Source organism: Hyphopichia burtonii (assembly GCF_001661395.1).
Source record: "Hyphopichia burtonii NRRL Y-1933 unplaced genomic scaffold HYPBUscaffold_2, whole genome shotgun sequence".
In the NCBI taxonomy this organism is placed as follows: domain Eukaryota; kingdom Fungi; phylum Ascomycota; class Pichiomycetes; order Serinales; family Debaryomycetaceae; genus Hyphopichia; species Hyphopichia burtonii.
Genome location: NW_017963729.1, coordinates 1,562,857 through 1,584,841, shown reverse-complemented (window position 1 = coordinate 1,584,841; position 21,985 = coordinate 1,562,857). Strand labels below are relative to the sequence as shown.

General features: G+C 33.5%; 9 protein-coding genes across 9 annotated transcripts; 4 read left to right on the top strand and 5 right to left on the bottom strand.

The window, feature by feature from the left end:
• Positions 1–28: 28 nt before the first annotated feature.
• On the bottom strand, positions 29–1,573 carry HYPBUDRAFT_147569 (flavin-containing monooxygenase; the record flags this gene model as incomplete). Its single annotated transcript, XM_020220064.1, has 1 exon — positions 29–1,573. One exon carries the CDS (start codon positions 1,571–1,573, stop codon positions 29–31), a length of 1,545 nt encoding a protein of 514 aa, XP_020078120.1.
• Positions 1,574–2,785: 1,212 nt separating this feature from the next.
• HYPBUDRAFT_136050 (uncharacterized protein) lies at positions 2,786–6,447 on the top strand. The gene is made up of 3 exons (XM_020219595.1): positions 2,786–4,452; positions 4,513–5,340; positions 5,467–6,447. Exons 1-3 carry the CDS (start codon positions 2,853–2,855, stop codon positions 6,264–6,266), a joined length of 3,228 nt encoding a protein of 1,075 aa, XP_020078119.1. The 5' UTR covers positions 2,786–2,852; the 3' UTR covers positions 6,267–6,447.
• A 331-nt stretch (positions 6,448–6,778) lies between these two features.
• Positions 6,779–8,515, bottom strand: RMS1 (ribosomal lysine N-methyltransferase; the record flags this gene model as incomplete). Its single annotated transcript, XM_020222168.1, has 1 exon — positions 6,779–8,515. One exon carries the CDS (start codon positions 8,513–8,515, stop codon positions 6,779–6,781), a length of 1,737 nt encoding a protein of 578 aa, XP_020078118.1.
• A 145-nt stretch (positions 8,516–8,660) lies between these two features.
• BUB3 (Bub3p) lies at positions 8,661–9,920 on the bottom strand (the record flags this gene model as incomplete). The annotated part of the gene is made up of 2 exons (XM_020222169.1): positions 8,661–8,672; positions 8,928–9,920. 2 exons carry the CDS (start codon positions 9,918–9,920, stop codon positions 8,661–8,663), a joined length of 1,005 nt encoding a protein of 334 aa, XP_020078117.1.
• A 123-nt stretch (positions 9,921–10,043) lies between these two features.
• Positions 10,044–11,401, bottom strand: HYPBUDRAFT_152253 (uncharacterized protein). The gene has a single exon (XM_020220919.1). The coding sequence runs from the start codon at positions 11,166–11,168 to the stop codon at positions 10,053–10,055; it is 1,116 nt and encodes a 371-aa protein (XP_020078116.1). The 5' UTR covers positions 11,169–11,401; the 3' UTR covers positions 10,044–10,052.
• A 475-nt stretch (positions 11,402–11,876) lies between these two features.
• Positions 11,877–13,457, top strand: HYPBUDRAFT_87261 (uncharacterized protein; the record flags this gene model as incomplete). Its single annotated transcript, XM_020223799.2, has 3 exons — positions 11,877–12,472; positions 12,611–12,777; positions 13,006–13,457. Coding segments are annotated over 3 exons (1,215 nt in total), but the record flags the coding sequence as incomplete, so codon positions are not given.
• Positions 13,458–14,172: 715 nt separating this feature from the next.
• Positions 14,173–15,651, top strand: HYPBUDRAFT_91198 (serine/threonine protein kinase; the record flags this gene model as incomplete). The annotated part of the gene is made up of 1 exon (XM_020223875.1): positions 14,173–15,651. A coding segment is annotated over one exon (1,479 nt), but the record flags the coding sequence as incomplete, so codon positions are not given.
• A 725-nt stretch (positions 15,652–16,376) lies between these two features.
• Positions 16,377–19,409, top strand: MED14 (Med14p; the record flags this gene model as incomplete). The annotated part of the gene is made up of 1 exon (XM_020224040.1): positions 16,377–19,409. A coding segment is annotated over one exon (3,033 nt), but the record flags the coding sequence as incomplete, so codon positions are not given.
• A 174-nt stretch (positions 19,410–19,583) lies between these two features.
• Positions 19,584–21,502, bottom strand: HYPBUDRAFT_193930 (uncharacterized protein; the record flags this gene model as incomplete). Its single annotated transcript, XM_020222958.1, has 1 exon — positions 19,584–21,502. The coding sequence occupies exon 1, from the start codon at positions 21,369–21,371 to the stop codon at positions 19,584–19,586; it is 1,788 nt and encodes a 595-aa protein (XP_020078112.1). The 5' UTR covers positions 21,372–21,502.
• Between the last annotated feature and the right edge of the window lie 483 nt (positions 21,503–21,985).

Here is a 21,985-nt window from a genome sequence, read left to right as displayed (position 1 = left end):
GTATTGAAAAAAAGAGACAAAGTTTAATTTAAGCAGAGGATTTCACGGGATATACGGTATCTTTAATATCTAATTCCTTATTTTTGATTTTATAGAATAATTTTTCTAAATTATCGACACCAATATCGATTTCATTAATGAAGTCACCATCTTTTTCTAAAGGATTTGGCCGATTCAAAGGTGCAAGGGGGTAAATCTTATCAACGTATTCTGGTTTCACTTTATCGGGAACATAATAATGGAATAATAAGTTATCACCGGTTTCTTCCAAATGCTTTCTTTCCCAATTTTTTTGTTCTTCCTTTGATGGTAAAGATTTAATCCCTGACCAAACCCCAGCAATTGCAGCAGCAGAAGCTTCAATAGCATGGAAGGTCAAATGAGCAACTGTAACCCCAACACTGGCCAATGTTGGATCTTCAATAGAAAAAGTATTATAGTAAAGACCCGCAACTCTACTCAAGTTTGAAGGATTAACAATTCTTAGATGATCATTCAAAAATGGATAATGGTAATGATAACCAGTAGTTAATAAGATTTTATCAATATTTTCTTCAACCGAACCATCGGTGAAAACAACTTTTCTTTCTTCGGCAAGAATCTCTTTAATTTGAGGTTTATGGGTTATACCATCCGATTTCAAACCTTGATTAATCCAGTCAAATACCAAATGGGGACCTCTTTGAGTAACAATCGTCTTTTTAGCAAAAGGAACAATATACTGGACTAAATTAGCAGTTGAAATTCCAAATCCAACTACCAAAACGTTTTGATCTTTAAAATCTTCGTGATTTCTGTAAGACTTTGAATGAATAGTCGAATCAGGATAAAGTTTATTAAATTTCGATAAACCTGGAATGTGTGGGATGTTTGGAACGGTATAATGTCCATTAGATAAAATGATTGCATCAAATTCTTCTTGATACCAATGTTCTTTCAAATCTTTTGAAATTTGTCTAACGGTAATTACCCACTTATTATCTGAATTTTTAGTTACTTTTTCAACACGAGTATTGAATCGGATATAATCATTTAAATTTTCATTTTCAATAAAGTCTTCAATTCTTTTTGATAGTTCATATTGGGAAAGAAAAGGATAAATGATTCTTTTTTCATCCAAATATTCTGGTTCATTGGGTTGGTAAGAGAACCGAACAAATCTTGAAGGAATGTTTGTAAACAAGTCAGCGTAGACCCCAGATCTTTTCCATTCCAACTTATCATTATACAATTGGTCACTTTGCTCAACGAATGGATTCTCATAACTAGCATTTTCAACTCCCGAGGGAATTTTCAATTGAGGATGAATGACGTCTGGATCATTATACTTTTCAGTGTCAAGAATCTCTTGAGGGGGTACTGGAACATCTGTTTCATTCAAAGAGGGAGCCCAAATACCACCTGCTTTATCCTTTTGTTCAAAAGCAACAATTTTAGTAAATTTTGGATTTGAAGATTTAGAAGAACCAACGGTGGAAGTACCGTCCTTATTAGTGTGGGTTAGTTCGTAAATTGATGCAAGACCGGCAGGCCCTGCACCAATTATGGCCACTTTGCTTATATCGAGAGTCATGAAAGTTTATTTAAGATCTACTTCCTGGTTTATTTATGATATACTTCCTGGATACTTCCTGGGGAGGGAGAAATATTGCTTAGCTTATATACTAGCCAAATGTGGAGTCAATTATTGCAAAAAGTGTAATTCGCAATAAAAATTGTGGACTCAAAAGATCGTTTTCTGTCATTTTCCTGGCCGATTGGTTGATTAAGTGAATGGGCAGATGTGACAATGTGGATTATAGGGAGAACGAGCGTATAGACCAACAACTCGGGTGCTATTGGGGTCTCTGAGGTCTAGTGAAATGAGCCTCAGGAACAAATACCTTAATATGTTAAATCGCTCTGTACTTACTACAGCAGCTTCTCTAATTAGCTTCTCCAGTATTCTCCATATTCTTCAGAACGTCTCTCATACGTCTCATATACTTATACTCTCATATATACTTCTCATATACTTATACTCTCATATATACTTCTCATATACTTATACTCTCATGCTTATACTCTCATACCTCACCAGCATCCAGCGATAGACCAAGTCACAACCGCCACCGTGAACACAAAGGCCACTGGCAACGAGGTTGTATGGGTGATCCAGCACCCAATTCCTCTCTTTTTGCAGTCAAAGCTTTGGCCCCATCGTGGCTCTAGACCCGTGTCGTGCCTCTTCCTAATCACCGTCTCTACCAAAGCATCACCTCTTGTCCAGCTTCACAACTGCAAACCTACCTTAGCACCCACTTTTACAACCTCACCCATGTTCGCCCGCAAGATCGCCCTGCTCAGCTGATCCCATCTCCCCCACGCCTCCAGACATCACCATCCTGCTGCTACATGCTGCTACATGCCTCTTCCGACACCGTCTCCATCAATTGGTCTTCGTCAGAAGCAGAGGTATGGGTGTTTAGCCGGGGATCTAAGCCTTCGAACCAAACGCACGACCACGAAAAGGGTGCCTTTTCTTCTTTTGCCCAAAAATCTCAACTTTCTCGCTAAACCAAAGTAGGTGTATCATTAGCGATTCTTTTTTTCTTTTTGACAAAATTTTAATACTTTAGAACTAGATACCACCCACAAATTTTCTTCTCATATGGTTAGATACATATAGGTACACTCTTTATTGATGTATTTGTAACTGGTTGTTACCGAATCTTTTCTTTTCTTTTCTTTTCTTTGCTGTTGTTTTCTTTTCATTTTCCGAAACACCAAAAAGAAAAAAAAAAAAAAAAAAAAAAAAAAAGAACCAATTAATTTTGGTCAAGTTTGATTTGGCTTGAACATTCTGGTTTACAATGTTTAATTCAATTTCAAGGCTACTACTAGTGGTGTTCATGATCCTACTACGGTTCACCCGTGGTGCATTTATCCAGAACTACCAATGCTCTGGCATTGACATGTATAATTATAACTTTGAAACATTTGTGGTTGATGTTGCATTGGATGAAGAAGAAAAAAAATTGAAGTTCTTTATGAATACAAAAGTGATTGATTTTGATAACCCGAACGATCGTGGAGTGATAGTGACGGACGTGAACTCAACCACCAATCGATATACTACGTTCCATGTTGAAATACAATTTATGGGGAATGTATTTATTAATGAAAATAAACGATTTTGTGATATGATTGCAGTTAAGAATACTACTGAATTTCTGAAATCTCCTCGTTTTACCGATGAAGGTGATGATGACGATGGTAATTCGGAAACTGGCGATGCGTCCACTGCACAGGCGGCCACGGCTACTGCTGATGCGAATGCGGCAAGTGATTTGGAAACGGTTTCTGATGATAAAGACCACCGGCATCCAAACATCGGTAATGGTACCTCGGTCAATGCCAAAAGAGACTTTCTTGGGAATTCGTCTTATGTGTCAATGGCCCATTCAAATTCAAGTATTGAAACAATTTTTTCAAATAAAACCGGCGAATTAGTTCAATGTCCCTTGTATATTAATGACTCCATCATCTTATATTATGAAGCTGATATCAGTGAGCATTTCCATCGGTTAGGTTCTTACGCTGCTAGATTTTCAATTGTTTCAAATGATTTGAATTCCGACGTTATTGGTTGTAATAAAGCTTATATTACCCCGGTTCAATCCGATTATATTTCAGCATCTTTGTTCATTGGGGTTCTTTTATTATTATTGATTACGGCCCTAATCAATTTCTTGACGGTTATTTATTCGTCCTATCAAGAATCTTCCAATCCTTTCTTATTCACTGCTTCCACCATTTGTAATCGAAACTTATTGAAACAATTGGATGCAACCGTTCAACGAATTATCATTTATCTTCAATTTGCTTTATTCATGGCGGGATTGGATCTAGATTACCCGGGATTCTACCAACCTTTAATTGGTCAAATTCGTTGGTGTGCCTTATTAGGTATTTCTTTACTTGGTAGAAGCTCCGATTACACTCATAAATCTTCGGATAATATCTACGTTACTTTGAATGGTGGAGGATTGAAAAGTTTGGCTTTATACTCAACTGATCGTTCAATTCATGATGGTTGGCCAAACTTTATGCTTTGTTTATTGGCATGGACTGTTTTTTCAATTACCGCCCAACAAGTTTTCTTAATAACAAAGTCAATTATTGATTTTGTAATTAAAAAGTTTAATAGAAATAAAAAATCCTTACTTAATGATGAAAAAAGCCCTGGTTCAAATTTTAATTTCACCTTCACTAAAAATTTATACTATATATTGGGTTCGATTCTAAGTTCCTTTTTATCAGTTTTCGGTTTCCCATTCTTGATTTTAACGTCTTATTTATTTGACACTGCTTCCTATTTCAATAATAATCATATCTTAGATGGTGATATGAATGATTTGTCTCGAGCAGCATTTGATTGCTCAGTGGATTATGATGATTTATTTAAGCCTCGTAACTCGGGCGCTACGAAAACTTTTTCTGATACAGTTTCTACAATGACAGTTTCATCAGCTACTTCCTCCTTTGGTACCTCTATCCCATCAAGTGGTGAAATTGTCGGTAGTGGTAATTTGACTGTTTATCCAAATGGTACTATTACTAAATTAACTCATACCACAATCGATTCAAAAGCTTACTTGGGTGTTCCTATACCAAGTATCATTATAAGTTCAATTTGTTTTACTCTTTATATTTCATTGGTTTTATATTTCACATTCAAGTATTTAATCACTATCAAGGATTATAAAATAAAAGGCTCTAAAAAAGTTTCAAGATTATATACTTCAATGAAGGTCATCTTGGTTTGGGGTTTCAGTTATCATCATTATCATCCAAATAAAGTTCATTACGTCATTTATGATTATATATCATTAATCATAAAATCTTTGGTTATTGGTCTTTTACAAAGTAAAGGTATTGTACAAGTCTCCATTTTGATATTAGTTGAATTTTTTGATTTGGTTTTTCTATTTGCAGTTCAACCATATTATCTAGAATTAACTTGGACAACTACAAGATGGATTTTGCCAACCGCTAGATTATTTGTTACTGCTTTATGTATTCCATTTATTAAAGAATTAGGCCTTGCCGAATCCACAAAAACTTATGTTGCGTACGTACAGCTTCTTATCCATTTGGTTATAGCTTTGGTTTTCATTATCCAATTGGCTTGTTGCTCAATAAGTACGGTGATTTCTATCATAAAAGTAAGAAGAGAAAAGAAACAATACGCCACTTATTCAACGGATGATCATGCCAATAGTATTGATGATTTTAACAAAGAATTTGAATATCAACCAATGAAGAATCAAATTGGTCCTCTAATGAAACCTGATGCAAGTAAATTCTTACATGTTGATACAGCTTATGATTCATTAATGTTTGGAATTGATAACTCCAACGTTAGTGATTATGATCCAAATAAAAGTAATAACAGTACTATTAAATATGATAATAGCTCTCCAGTGGAATTCAAAAATGGGGGTGTTAATCTCAATGATAATGATATAAAACTAGAAAATGATAATGATTATTATTATAGAGGTCAAAAGGGAGCAGCTCTTTTAGATAAAAAGAATGACTTTATGAAACGAGACTTATCAGGTAAAACCTTGAAAAACCTTGAATCACCTTCCAAATCTCCTGTTGCTTTGTACGATTCTTCACCAAAAGAAGTAAGTTCAGATGTCGAATCAGATAACTTATCTTTCCATCATCAACAACAACGTTCAAATATCAGAAAACGTGAAAATGATTATACTGTCAGAGAAGCCGACAAAATTTACAGAAAATATTTTGTGGATGCTTCCATTGATCCAGAAATTAAAGCCTTATGGGATTCAAGAAACAAATGGTCTGACACATTGGTAGATGTTGATCAAGATGATGAACGTCAAAACAACTCTCACAACACCAGTAAACCTTATAAGCAACAAGCTCCAGTGTCACCAATCAGCGAAACATTATCTTCTACAACATTGTTTACCAAATTGAAAAACATGTTTAATTCTTTATCCAACACAACTGTTTCTGGAAAACCAGTTGAAACTAAAGGCTTCCAGGTTTCAAGACCTCGTCCATTGATTGTCAAACCCCTTTCGCAACTCCAAGTTCCTAAAAACGAGGAAGATAGCTTCGAGGACAGTGATTATAGCTTTGTGAATCTGCCTGATGATTACACCGCTTTAAAACAACTCCCTTGTGTCAGTGAAAGTAGTGAAAGTAGCGAGACAGCTGGCAATTCTCCAAAAAGACACAACCCATAAATCCCAAAGCAATCTTTCAACCCATTATAACTAGATTTTTAACCATTAATCATTAACTAAATTTCACTTCTTCAATTTTATTGTTTTAATTTTTGCTTTTTATTCATGATTTTTTTTTATTTTATTTCAATTCTTCTTTCATGGTTATATATATATATATATTTTGATTTTATATACCCCGATTTAACATTATTTTTGTCAGACTTAGTTTCATTCTTCTGTCATGTGTATTTCTTGTATTTCAAATTCACTTCTACATCTATTAATATAAAAGTCAATATATTTTATAAACTATGTAAAACTCAATGAGTCTTTGAATATAAGAAAAAGTGAATGGAAAAGAAAAGTTGAAATACAAATTATAAAATGAAACAATCAATGCAAACTAAAATATAACAAAATAAAATGAAAAACCTTAGATAACAGTTAATAATGCCAGAGAAGAAAAGTAAAAAGTTAACAGATCCTATAGTACACAAGAGAGAAGAAATCCGATTAAAAATAATAAAACCCTATTCAGTTTTTTGTTTCTTATTCGATGGTTCACCAGAAGTTAAAGATAATATGTCTTCATCAGTGGAAGGCGAATCATTAAGAAAACTCTTTTTCACGATGTTTTTTATCAATTTGTCATCTTCAATGAATTTATAAGGACCATTATCAGTATTGAAGGCCATGTCAATATTCAAACAATTAACCAAAGATTGGTATTCAGATTTCAAGACGACACCAGCCATTTTTTTCCTATTTAACATCATGTTATCATTAAAGGAAATAGTAGCAATTTCAGGATATTGAGCAATTCTTAAACCCAAAATCTTTTTATAATTGGACAAAAAGATCTTTGTTAATTTTTTGGACTCAATTAATTGGTAGCATTTTTTCAAAATTCTATTAACAAAAGCAAACTTTGATTCGTATTTTAAGTGTTCCATTGATTTCAATAAGTTCAAAGCGGAAATAATCGTCAATACTTGAATTACAAAAATTAATTCAATGATTACCTCACCAGTTTTGAAACAATCGTAGGAGTCCAACACTATATCAACCATTTCATCTTCTTCATCCTCATGTACAATTTGATTCATGATAGATAAAACTTCATCAACCAAGCTAGGTGACATACTTTGAGTTTCGATGAAAAACTTTTTGATTAAAGGTAAAGGAATTTCACCGAAGTCATACTTGGAACCACGAATTTCAACATAACCGTATCTTCTCAAAATTTCGCTATTTGGATGGTCAGAGTAAGTATTATACACTTGTTGGCCCTTTTTAATTGGTTTCACACTTTTCATTATCAATTCCAGTTTGGTATAGAATAAGGACGCATTATGCTTTGTAGTATCAGCGTTTAACATATCTGCCAAGGGCACCATGGATTTGAAAAAGCCATCATTAAAAATGTTACCTTCAGCCTCATCATCAGTTGAAGGAAATGTACCAACATCGGTTTTGTCAGAGGACAGGGTAATATTTGAGAGCCCTTTTTCTTCTGTATCACTTACATTTGCATTGGTAGATACTACTCTAGCTGGCTTTCCATTTGACTCAGGATTATCATTGGTGTTATCATCATCATCATTATCATCGTTATCGTCATCGTCTTCGTAATCATCAAGATCTGAATCTTGACCTTGGTCAAATTTTCCAACAAATTCAGGTCTTTCAACATCAAAAGAATAAGACATGATCAAAGAAGCAATCTTATGGTACTCATCCAAACTAACTTCCCCTAATTGATCTATCTTGAAGTCATGTACGACAATTTTTGGGTGTAATTTTCTATACATAGCTTCAGCCAAATCGCGACCAATTCTTTCAGTAATCAACGAAGGAGATAAATGTTTTAGTTCTTCTGGAGACCAAAACATAAGTTGGTTGAATACATAATTTTGCTCGTCATTTATTGGTAAAATATTGAAATAATCAATCCAAGGGCTTTTTTCGCCAACAACCTTAATTTCGTATAATAAAACTATAATTAAGGAATCCCAGTGATTTAATTTCATTAACTTTTCTTTCAAATCAGGTCTATCCTTGATTAATGTACAGTTATCAACACATATGGTTACTGACCTGGGTAATGAAAAAAGAACCTGGTCCTCCTTAATATCTTCAACTGCAACGAGACCTCTACCTTGATTTTGTTCACGTAAATCTTCAAGCTTCAACTTAGAGTTAATCTGGATGCCTCTTTCCTTCAACCAATTAGAAAAATTGTCGGTGAATTTTTCAAATTTATTCATTTTTTTGAAAATTTTATTAATTCGAATCTAATCGGAAACTTAGGCTTATTCAGAGTTATTCAATAGCCTTTGGAAACTTTTGTTTGCTATCAACCAGATCTTCCTTTTTAAACTGTAAGGCTAGATTATGTCTCGTAAGAAGCTATTAGTTTTCTTTCTTCAAATATTAAAACTTGTTCCTATAAAGAAGTAAAAGAAAAATGAGATGCAAAGCGAACAAAAGAAGAGGTACAAAAAATTGAAAAAAGTCACTTGCCCGAGAAGACATATATCTGTGATTGACCCACTGAAAGTTGAACGAATAGTAACATGTGTTGATAGTGTATATTACAGTAGAAATACAAGAGGCAGAATGTGGTAGTACAGGAAGAACGAATGGTTATTTCTTAGGCACACATTCGGAAGCACTAACGAGTTTCAACCAAATTTTTGAAGATTTTGAAGGTAATTTCGTAGCCAAATCCAGTTTATTTTTAAAATTATCATCGCTTGTAGACAATACTAGGAGTTGGTTATTGTAATTCAAGTCTAGAAAAGTGACTGGTTGTTGTAAATTTTGGTATTGTTTCATTCTTCTTCTTCTTTCTAAATTCCAAAGACAAACATACCCATCGGACCCAGCGGTGAAAAGAGTGTTACCCGTTGGATGGAAGAGAAGAGAGTTCACTGGGTAGACCATATCTTCTTTTGTTTGTTTATTTGATTGTCTGTGACATTTAAAGGCGAATTTTTGAGCTTGAACTTCCGGAGCATTATCAAAGTATTCCATCGATACTCTGCCATCGATAGAGGACAAGGCGTAACCTTGTTCATTGGGGAAGCATTTCAAGTCCCTGATTTGATATTTCAATCCACTTTCACGAATTTGGAAAGGCTGATCCCAATTTCTTATATCATAAACTTCAATTTTCCGATTTGCCATACCAATAACGGTATTCAAACTTGTAGTGTCGATTTTGAATATTTTATCATCCAAGGTTTTCGTATGAACTGGTTTATATATTCTGGTATCGATGTATTGAACTGTACCATCAAAAGACGTTGATACTATCAAATTATCTTTATTTTTAATGTTCTTTAAATTATTAATACCTTGAGAAATCCCTTCTGATGATGTTCTTGTTGCATTATCAGTAGAGATTTTCATATTTTCATAGTCAATATGCCGTATAGAACCATCCAACCCACCTAAATATGTCGCGTTAGAGTTCAATCCATAGTTTATACTAAGTATTGGTGTTTCGGATTTGAAAGTATTGAGTAATCTGGGGGTATTGGTTACATCATAAAGTAACAAAGATTGGTCCCACGAAGCCACGGACAATTGGTTATCGACATTAGAGAATTGTAGAGACGACACCACATCTAGGTCCGGAGGCGTAGGTAATTGAACGTATTCACTCATGATAAACGTTGAATAAACACTGTTTGGACTTGCTTCGCGTATGAAAAATTCTTTCAACTAACAGAAAAGTAAAAAAATTAAATAAACAAAAAACATAGAGAACTACAACTTGAGGTTACAATTGACCATGTATTACTTATGAATAAATCTAATTAGTTCAGCCGGGTCCTGGTCGGGTTCTACCCATTCGAAGTTTTCCCCATGAGTGAGCCAGAACTCTAGAAAGATCAATTCACTTTGTAGATCGTTTAAAACCAATTTTCTCTTATTCAATTGATTTTTGAAAAATTTTTGTAAACGAACAATTTCAATTTCTTCTTGGGGAGAGTGGATTGGGTTACTTGAAGAAGATAAAATCAAGTTTTCATTATTTGGTAGTTCAATCACATAAGAGTTCAGTTCAAATATGTTCAAACTCGACATTTTCCGAACCTTACTATTATGGAAATTTCTAATGTTTATTTCATTATGCTCTTCGAAATAAGTTAGAATCTTATTAACTAGTTTCAATTCGTGTTGGTGTTCGTATCGGTACAATAACGACTTGTACGATCTCCAGCTGACCCTCCCAACTTCGTTGATTGTATTCAATCGAAGGAACAAGTAACCCAATGCAAATCCAATCCCACCATTGAAGAGCAAGTACTGATGGAATGGAATTAAAGGCAATGCTAGCGCCTGTACCGCCAGCAACAAAACGAGTCCAATCCCTATATAGCCAGACTCCTTGATCAAGTTTGCTCGAATGAGTTTATGAGTTTTGGGATGATTAATTGTCAAGTCTATAAACTTTATCGAATTATAATATTCTTTATTCGCAAGTAAAAAGTGTATGAAACATTTAACCAACTCAACGTTTATATGCTTTCCAGATAAGTCTTGGTGGTACTTCCCCTTAAACTCATCGAACAATCCTTTGATATTACTAGGTTTGGGCACGGTGAAGATATACTTCGCCAAAACTGAATCGTCCACCAACTTCCGATACCGGTGGAACACCTCATTCCACAACTGCTCTTCGTACTCCGTCCTGGACTGGGCCACGGTGATCCCCAAAAAATCGTCACCGGACTTCTGATGGCCCTGCCGCTGCAATTGTAGCCTTCTATTGGCTCTAATCAAGTCTACCAATCCATCAGAAGTAACTTTTCGAGAATCTACTTTTTGCAATCGTCTCGTATAAGTTTCCAAATTAAGCGGTGTCCGCGAGAAATACTTGGTACTCAAACATCTGAAGCTTCTCAACATGGCACCCCGGACATGTTTATCCTTTCTCCCTTTGCGTATGCCGAATATGCTTATGGAGTAAAAGAATTGGCTGGTTGTTTGTAATAGCCAGCCTTTTTCATTAGAAAGAAAAAATCTTTTTCCCAACCTCCAAACACCACAAGACCATCAACTTCAGGGCTACACGAAACCAACATAATCAGACTACCTAATTAGGGAGAAAGATAAATAGGCACTGAAGAATTGATATTTAACGATTCAGATCTTAAATTGGGATTATGATTTAAACGAAGTTAAAAAAACATCAAAAGGTCAAATCACCAATACAACGGAGAATATCATTAAAGGTTAAATTGTTACTACTAATAAATTGGTCATTCACCCAGAAGTTGAAATTTAGGTACTTATTTAATTGGTATTAGTTACTTTGGAAATCGAAGAAGATATATTAATTGACTACAAGATAAAACAGAGATGGAAACGGAAGATAATACATCAGAATTTAGTTATACGCAATCCGATGCAAATTTTAATAAGTCTAGGGAAGAAACTCAATTAGAAGAGAATCCAAAAGAATATAGTGGATCAGACGCATCGAATGATCCGTTTAAGGATCAAGTCAATGAAAAATTTCAAGGATTTCAACCACCATTACCACCCAGTGCAGCGATTTCAACATCATCTTATGAGAATTTAGACTCTCCAATCACTGGGAGAGGAGCATACGATCGCAAATCATACATGAGTGGGCTTTCCCAGTATAGTGAAGCCAACAAGGAAATTGCCCAGCAAGTATCGATTAAAGCAATCAATCAGCAGAACGAGCCATCGGTTAAGTTATCCAATACCCATGATCGATCAAAGAGTATTACCGAGGAGACCAATTCGGTGATTTCCAGTGACTCGATTCAAATGGGCAAATTGAATACAACTAGTAATAGGGTTACTAACGAGCCTAATTTAAGTTACCAGACCAACATTGAAGGGGCCATACCACCAAGATCATCACGTCGTCCTAAAAGTGAAATTGTAATTAGTAATAATGACTTGAAAAAGGATATTGACAAATTTAAAAAAAGAAGAAATAGCGGGATACCAAAGACAAAAAGACATAGTAAAAGATTAAGTATTAGTGATGATTTAGACCGATTAATGGAAAGTGCAAATTCAATGAAGAATTTCGAAGATGACGATTATTATAGAGAAGGAGGAAGTTCTAAAAATGAGTTACCACAACCAGACTCAGAAAATGATAAGACAATTACTGAAGAAAATGATAAACTGTTACCTGAAGAGAATAAACGGTTAGCTGAAGATAATCAGCAGTCGACACAAGATGATAAGCAATTACCTGAAGAAGACAAGCACTTACCTGAAGAAGACAAGCACCAGTTCCCATTGAAAGAAATAATGAATAAAAATGAACATGAACTAGGCCATCAAAGAACTGGATCGGAAATTAGTACCGATACTTACGAAACCGCTGAAGGACTCAAATCACAAGAAATGGTCAATGAGTTCAAACCAAGCTTACCACCCAGACCAAGTGTTGAAAAAGTTAAGCGGGCACAAAGATTATCGAGTCAAATTCAAGAAAAAGAGAAGTTATCTAGGAAAACATCGCTTGAAAGTACCGACAAAACACAAAGCTCAGATGAATCATCAACGCCAAAACAAACTGCAGAAGAAGAAGAACCAAAAGAATTGAAAAATACCAAAAACTATGGATCTTTAAACCACGATCAAGATACGTCCAGGATAAAATTACCCAAAAGACAAAATTCTACTAGATTAGCCAGTAGTGGGATTATAATTGACGACGACGATGACGACGAGAAATTTTCAATAAAAGAGCAAGGACAATTCAATCCCACCGAACCATTGAGTGAACTGCTGAAAGAAGTACAAGAAGACGAATTTTCTGATATAGAAGAACCGGTTTTAGTCAATAAACCACTGAAGGGTAAATTAGTAAGAGAAAGCACTACAAGATCAAAACAAAAATCAAAGCCCAAAAGAGCCAAACTGAAAAAATTAAAACACAATAAAAAGGAACTGATCAATAGTGTAAATTCTTTGAAACCTTTCAGTTACAATACCTTAATCAACTTATTAGAAAGTATTAACGGTACGGTGATTGGTGAAGAATTCAACCAATTGAACTTACCAATTAAAGAAAAACAATTAATTGAAAAAATTATCGACTCTTTATCTAGATTAACCAGTGATATGATTATTGATGAAAATCGATACGAAGTTGGTATTCAAAGATTAGAAAAAGCCCTTAGGGTATTAGAAGGCTTTATGTAACTTTTCTCTCAATAGACGATCCCAGTACAATAGTCCCATTATGTCCCTCACAATAACTTGTTGTAAGGGTGCCCGTCTTTTAACAAGGGCACCAACAAACAAACAAATACCTGAAAACTACTGATTGGCGTATCTATCACGATACTATATCAGTAGATAACTATCAGTAGATAACTATCAGTAGATAACTATCAGTAGACAACCATCAGTAGACAACTATCAGTAGTGTACCATAAGGAGGAGTGGAGTATAAAACGAAGTATCTGGTTTACCTTCCGTAAGAGTAATCTCAGGTTCCGTTCGTGGTAAAACTAAAAGTCGCTGGTGGTACGGCGGTAAAAGCAGTACACACAAATTCAAATAGCAAATCTCTCAAAGGATTAAAAATTATCAACAACTTCTTTCTCATCAGGTTGTTATTGGTACACTGCTTTGGTTTGACGCTTCCACTGGTGCAGCTAATAGGAACTATTGAATATAATTTGAATCTCTTGGTTGTGGGTTGTGGGTCTATTCATTCACCGGGATGGAAATATAGTGAGTCTCATCTCAAACAATAACAATAATGAAGAAATTTAACAATACCTCCTTTCAGGACACGAAAAGGTCAGATAATGGGTCTTCTGAAGATAAGATATTTGAAAAACCTCCGATGGCACATAGCTCTGGTGGGTTAAGAATCGAGACTGAAGGTTATTCGAATGGGTCAACCTCACTAAGCCTTGGAGATCCGATTAAACTATCACCATCACCATCGATTATATCGCCTACAAGATTGAATTTTGATAAAATCACCCATTTACCAACACCAATCATTAATAACGGTTCGTTTGGGTTTAATTCCCCACCAAGAAATCCAAATAATATTGAAGTTTTGAAACGGAATAATTCCCCCAGTATTGGGGTTGGAGTTAACTCCAATAGAACTGTTAGTGAATATAAACCAACAACCGCCAATAACTTAACCAGAAAGAAGTCGCTCTTGGGAGAGGGAACCGCGTCGAAAAGAATCAGCTCAAATCCAATTACATCTAGCGATACCCAAATACCTTCACCCCCCAATGATATTTCAATAGCTTCAAAATATGTGAATTCAATATTTCATTCGGTTCATCAAAATAAATACTATAAGTTCTCTGAAGAAATTGGCAATGGTAATTTTAGTACGGTTATTTGTGCTACAAATACTGTTAATGAAGCTGAAAAAATTGCAATTAAAATTATATCAATCCCAACAGTTAATAAAATCGATATCAAAAATCATAAATCTTTTATCAAAAGAGAATTAAACATTCTATATAAATTAAACCATCCGTGTTTAATTCATTTAATTGACTATAATATAAATTTATCAATTAAAGATGATGAAATTATTAATTCAACTTTTATTCCAAGTGATGAAGATGAAATTAATGATTTAGATTATCATAACTTAAAATTAAATAACGATCAATTATTTTTCTTAAATTATTGTGATGGTGGTAATTTATTTCAATTTTCTTTTGATTATTCAAAATTTAATTTTAATAATTTAAATTATTGGTTACTTTTGAAAAGAATCATTTGTGAATCAATCATCGGTATTGCTTATCTCCATGATCAAAACATCATCCATCGTGACATCAAATTAGAAAATATCTTACTAAATTATTCTTTTGACGAATTAATGAATATATCCAAAGATTTAAATAATTTCGAAAATCCTTTGATTTGTATTACCGATTTTGGTCTTCTGAAAAAATTGCATTCTTCCGATGAATTGCTTTCCACTCGTTGTGGCTCTCAAGATTATATCTCTCCAGAATTGTTAATGGGTTTGAAATACAATGGGAAATTAACCGATTCTTGGTCAATTGGGGTTCTTATCTATTCTCTATTAGAAGATCGGTTACCCTTTGATTTACCCCCTTTGGATCTTATCTCTAACACCGGTGTATCGCCCTCGGTCATACAAAGAAAAAGATTGAAAAATAACCCTGCCCATCGTATTGCAATGATCGATTGGGATTGGTTCAAAACTAATGAATCTAACTTATCCTCTTCTAATATCAACCCAGAAATAAGAGATATCCTATCCGATTTGAAAAAAATCGTTAATGCCCTTCTTGTCAGAAAAGACCGCAGACCGGAACTTAGTCATCTTCTATCTTTAAATGAATTTTCCTGGATCAAACATTCACTTCCAACTCATTTTTATTAGTCATTCCTTATTTTTTTTTTTTGTCTTACTACGTGCCTTTGTCTTCCGTTTTTGTTTTTGTTCTTGCTTCATTTCCCTCGCTTGTACCTTTATGTAACTTTATCATTTGTTTGTATTTTAATATAAACTACTATTTATTATATATCAATTCACCTTGAAAGGGTTCTGCTGGGTGTAAATATGTCGCGTGTCGCCCGAAAAATGTCGCCACTTCGAAAAAAACTAAAGAAAAAAAAAAGTTATACAACGACAAGCGGGTGCACTTTTCAGAAGTTAAGCTTGATTCTTATTTGATTGTTCGATAGTTTGTCACGATACCGTTCAAGACACCACTACCTATTCTTCGAGAAGTAGTCACCCTTTACTGCCAAAGGAACCAGGTTGCCAGAAAATAAACATTTAGTTGTTTTTGATTGACAGTTGTCACGGTTTTCGAAGAAGAAAGAAAAAACCAAAAAAAAAAAAACAAACCTCCATTCATTTTTATTCATTTCATCCTTGTATTTTAGTTAAATTAATCCTTTGGTTCGATCAAATAGCTGCAACCGGTGGATTGCTTGTTTAAATTATCCTATTAAATTGTTTTCGTGGGCTTTAGTTCAGCGGTTAATTCAGCGATTCACTTAGCATAACATATGAGTGGGACAGATCCAGGACTAGAATCCCATCAATTGAATGGATCGACATTGAAAAATGAAGGCCAATTGAATAAATCAATCAAGTCACCGCCTCCGATCCCTCATATATCAAATAATATTATCCCGTTATCAAATATATTAAAGTTCTATACTCAAGAAGCTTATAAACAATTACTAACTATAATTGAAAATCTATCAAGCACTGTTGAATCGGAATCGGATTCTAATCGTAAGAAGAAATTTTTGACTGCCATTATTTCGTTGAGACAGGATTTTATCAAAATTTATACTTTAGTGAAATGGGCACAAAATTCAAAAGATGTTTCTAAATTAATCGATTTGTTAAATTTCTTAAGAAGTCAAGATTTCTATTTTGAACAATTAGGATTTGGATTAAATGAATTAAATAGATACCTGGGTGCTCAACTACCAAATAGTGATTTGTTGTCAAGTTTAGAAATTTTAATTAAAGGTAGACCTCAATTACCTTCTTATAACCTTATAAAACCTTTGAAGATTTCGACTGAGAAAACGTTGGAAGTCTTACAGGATCTAAATTTGATTTTAACTACTAGAATGGCTTTAATTGATGACTTGCCTAAAAGATTCATGAATAACTATACCATTAAAGATGGTAGAGTTATCTTCACTATCCCAAATGAGTTTGAAGTTGCTATAACTGTAGCTAATGATTTAATAATCGATAAAATAGAAGACTATTATCAATCTCCATTTTTTTTCATATCTTTTAAATTTTTATTTGGTATAAATCCGGATACTTCACTAATAACTCATAAGGATAATAAAATAGCTACCAAGTTACCCCAAAAATCTCACGAAAATTTGGAAAGAATTATAAATCAAGTTCTATTAAAACAAGGTTTAAATGGTTTATACGATACTTTGCATAAATACTCAATTTCATTCAAGTTATATTTAATTGCAAGACAATTGAAGGAATTATCAACAAATAGCAAATGGAAAAATTCCATTCAATTCAAATATCAATCTTCTTTAATCATCATTAATTATTGGTCATCTCATTACCTTTCGAGAAATTGGAAATCATTTATAGAATTGGGAATTGACAAAAACTATAATTTAAATTTTAGATGGTTCAAAAATGGTAGATATAGCACAGCCCATCTTAACAAAGATTCTGAAAAGGATAGTACTGGTATTCTCTCTGAAAGTATACCGGGGTTTAACTCTAATGATGATGAGGAAGATTTAAGTGTTGATTTGATTTTAAACATCATCATTAATAAACATTCGGAATCTTCGATTTCAAATATTTATTCAAAATTGTTAGAACTATTACCTGAAGATTCATGTTCAATACTATCACCTCATCAACTTCTACTTAATTTAACTCCAACCAAAAAAACCATTTTTGCCATAAATCCATTAACTGGATTCTTCTATTTCATGGACCCTTCTCCAATTCAAAATTATATCACTAAGAGAATTAATAGTCAACCTTCAATAATAAAAAATAAAAATTTCATAACTGAAGATGATATGATGAATAACGTTGTGTCAAATTTAATTCAATTAAAATTAGAAACTTTAAATAAAGAAATCAATAATAAATTAATAACAACCGAATGGATATCAAACAACATAATTCATTTGAACGATTTGGAAACATTAAAGTTATTTGAGTTTGATATAAATGAAAAAGAACAATCAAATAATAAAATTCAGTTTTATCGTTGTAAAAACTGGCCTTCTAGCTGGTTTTTAATTAATCTTATCGCAGGATTAACTTCAAAAACATATTGGTGGGTTGCCAGAATTAAATCGATCAAAGGTGAATGGAAAATTCAATGGGTCGAAAAATTGAAGGTAAATGATGATTTAAGTTATGAATTTTTCGACGATTTATCCATTACTTGTTCTAATAAGATAATCGATCATATGATTACTGAAGAGTTACAAATAAGAAGTTCGAGATTCTTGAAAGTCGAAAAAAATGCTATAGATGTTTTTAAATTACCATTGGACAAGAATATTGATACAAACACCATCTACGAATCAATAATAATGATTCATAATCATGGTGAATTCTTACCTCTTAGCAATTCATCAAATAGTTTGTTTTTGCTAGTAAAATTAACCAATACCAATAATGTCACTCAAATGAATTTAAGACTTATGGGACATATCAAAAATTTACCACTAAACGATAATAGTAACGATGACTTTTCTAAATTGAGTTTACTGTTTAAAAAAGATATGTTTGAAATTGTTGACTTAATCGATTTGACCTCAAGAATGAACGATTCCGAACACGATAACAGCAACAACAAGTTGTTATTAGACAATTTGTTTAACAATTTAAACAAATTAAATCAATTAATAAAATTGCTTGAACAGTTAAACAAAACTAATATTGAGATCATTCAAAATCAAATCAATGAAATTTCTATAAAAATAAATCCAATTTACTCGACATTCAAGTTGGTCTTACCTGAACAAGAAAACGGATCAATCACAATATTAACAGACAAAGATGAGTTGAATGAAGTTAAGATAATGGTTAAGTTTTTGAATCAAAATTCAATAGAAAAGAAAAATACAATGATTGGATCTATTAAATATTTGCAAGAGCTTGTCCCAATCCTTAAAGCTTTGCGTGCGATCCAAACCCATTTAATCATAAACAACTCAATGAAATTGTCGAATGGACTTCAAAAATTACAGTTTGATACCAGACTAGAAAATCTAAACACAATCCAATTTGTTTACACGATAAATTCCATCAATCCAAGTAACCCCAAAAAGGTTGCCAAAGACCGAATATCATTATGTTTGAATTTTAAAATGAATAAGTTTGCAAAAAAAGAAAAATTATTAATCAGATTATCGATGAAGGATAATTTGAACTCAAGAAATTTGAAGTTCAAAAAACTATTCGAGTCTATTTTCAAATCGATTAATGAGTTTGATGCAAGCTTGTCATCTGTCAATAACACAAATGGATCGACAAATGGGTCAGCGAATGGGAAAACATCTACAACTACTTTGATGAAATTCAATTATGATTATCTATTAGATTCAATTTTACTTGAAGATATGATGATGAGAATTGCAGACTGTTTTTTGAATTATTTTGCCAATAATTGAGTTTGAAATTGAAAATTTAATAATTAATTAACTGAAGTTATCAATCTGTATAATAATAGGAATATTTATTTGTACATATTCTTTTTCGTTTTTTTTTGCCTCTTTTTTTTTTTTGCAATTTATATTTCGCTAAAAAATTCAAAGCGTTGCAAGTGTGACTTATGAAAGAGTAGCCCAAGTAGAAGCAATCGATAAGAAGATGGCAATGTATATAATGGAAATGACCTTGAAACGTTCAAATGATTTTATTTGGGCCGAACAGATTTTAATGTAAAAAGAGCAAGGTAAGATGACACAAATTAAAAAGCAAATAGAAGCACCTAATATACCAATAATTTTTTCAAATTCTGGGAAAAGAATTGCTAATAAAACGAATAATGCATTAACGGCAACTCTGTTGAAGAATTTTGTAATTTTACCTGGAGTTGATACCTCTTTATCGACTCCAAATAATGAGTCTAAGCTTGAAATTATTGGTTTAGCATTTAAAGGAGTTTTAGCTAAAGGAACAACGCAAATCAACATACTGATTAAAGGATAGCACCAAGTAGGATAACCAGCAGTAGTTAAAAGAGTGTTAGTGACTTCGTTACTGCAAAGGTGGCCGAACATGAAAAAGCCTATAATTGCCATTGAACAATCAGCAAGCAAAGTAATGAAATAAGTTGGAATCAAGGTTCTAGTGAATTTATGTGGATGACGCATATCCATTTTTAAATTAGGGTAAATAGCATGACCACCAAAAGGAGCTGCGATGATGGATAAACCTTTTAAAAGATCTAAGATAGAGTTTGGGTATAAATTAGTTGGCATTACTTGAAGCAAAGAACCAGGGGAAGAAGTTTTCAAAAACCCACAGATTAAGACTAGGATAATGATTGAAATAGTTGACATAATACCAAATAATGAGAAAATTGAAAGGATAGGTAAAGGTAAGAAAGTAAATGGAGTAAGAACGAAAAAACTTAAAATCTTCAAATTAGTACCAGTTAAATAACTTGGAGAGTTTTCTGAAGCTAATAATGCAAAAAGAGAATCACTGAATAAAATAATGAGTGAAACACCGGCTCCTAATAAATCGACAGTGAAAATCAAGGAGATGATTAGTTTAGCAATAGAACCATAAGCAGCGTAACCCAAATCAGCATAAGTCATTAAAGTTTTATCGGTATCCATGATTCTTGAGATTAAAGTAGCAGTCCAAAAAGAAGTCAACCCACAACCAATTAAGAGAGGAAGACCCAAGAGCCAGCCGGCTTTCAATAAACCAACGGGCAATGCTAATAATCCAACCCCAATCATGATATTAATTGAATTAAAGATGGTTTGAGGAGCTGTTGATTGACCTTCCAATACGGTAATGACATTACCATCTTTGTCTTCAATTTTTTTCAAATTAAAATGAGAAGCAGTAGTGGCTAAAGAAATAGAAGTACGGAAACTTGAAATAGAAGGAGATGGGTTGATTTTTTTAGTTATTGGAATCCCAGATCGGTTATTTTCATACTGAGAATTTTGTCTTGAACGGTTATTCATAATACCAATAATATCATCTTGATAGAAAACATCATTGTTATAAGAAGCTTCAGAGTTTGCAAAATACCGATTTCTATTGGAAGCGTCGTGAATAACTGTACTTAATCGTTCACCCCTCGAAGAAGGCATCATAAGTTCCGGGTCAAAAATTTCATCTTCAACTTCATCATCATTGCTTGGACTTTCAAAGAAGGACCTTTTCTTATGGATCTCATTATCCAATTTCGAAGCAGCAAACGATTGGGCTCTAGTAAAGGAGCTGGCAAAATTATGCAATGAATTAACTCCTCTAAATGAACCAATTGGGGTATCTAAAAACGTATGGGAATGTTTCCGGGAAAGCAAATTTGAATACTCATTTTGATTCTCAGTCGGACTGAAGGACTCATTAAAGGACTCCTCTTCAGACATTTCCCACAACTATAAAGAAGCAATAGTCTTCAATCGATTTCTAACGAAATTCATCATCATTTAAATTAAAATAATATTCCAACTTAGTGTACCGGTCAGGGTCAACGACGCACCCACAAACCTAGATAGAAAAACATAAATAAACAAAAAAAACTCTTTATTTTCCAATTTGGTTATCAAAGATAGCGGGTTGCATCTTCTCTATGTCGTTCACCTCTTCCGTACCAGGCCCTAACCTGTTATACTTCTCATCGCATCGCCTGTCAAACTCGTATAATTAATCCTGAGTGGTTCTTGTTCTTACTTCTTGTATACCATTTTGGACTCTTTTGGAGCATCTGACCGGATCTTCTCCAGCATCTGACCGGATCTCTCGTAAACCAGAGTAATTTCAGAGAGTTGTCTTCCCAATGATTGGATCTCATATATAGTCCTATTTCATCTCTTTGCAACCAAGCCTCCGTCGACTTATGTATGACTTTAGGAGTTGAATCCAGGGTAATGGACCACTGGATCAGCTTATTATTCTGAAAAGTTATACAAACAACGACCGAAGGAAACGGCTTCTGGTGTATGGGTTTTTCGAGTGACTCTTATCTTTTTTTTTTTTAATT

Excerpts from the sequence above, each read along its gene's own strand:
- HYPBUDRAFT_136050 (XM_020219595.1), top strand. The coding sequence starts at position 2,853 with ATGTTTAATTCAATTTCAAGGCTACTACTAGTGGTGTTCATGATCCTA. Across the intron at positions 4,453-4,512 it reads TGATGATTTATTTAAGCCTC|CTACTTCCTCCTTTGGTACC; the intron begins GTAACTCGGGCG and ends CAGTTTCATCAG. Across the intron at positions 5,341-5,466 it reads TCTAATGAAACCTGATGCAA|TGGAATTCAAAAATGGGGGT; the intron begins GTAAATTCTTAC and ends ATAGCTCTCCAG.
- HYPBUDRAFT_152253 (XM_020220919.1), bottom strand. The coding sequence starts at position 11,168 with ATGTTGAGAAGCTTCAGATGTTTGAGTACCAAGTATTTCTCGCGGACA.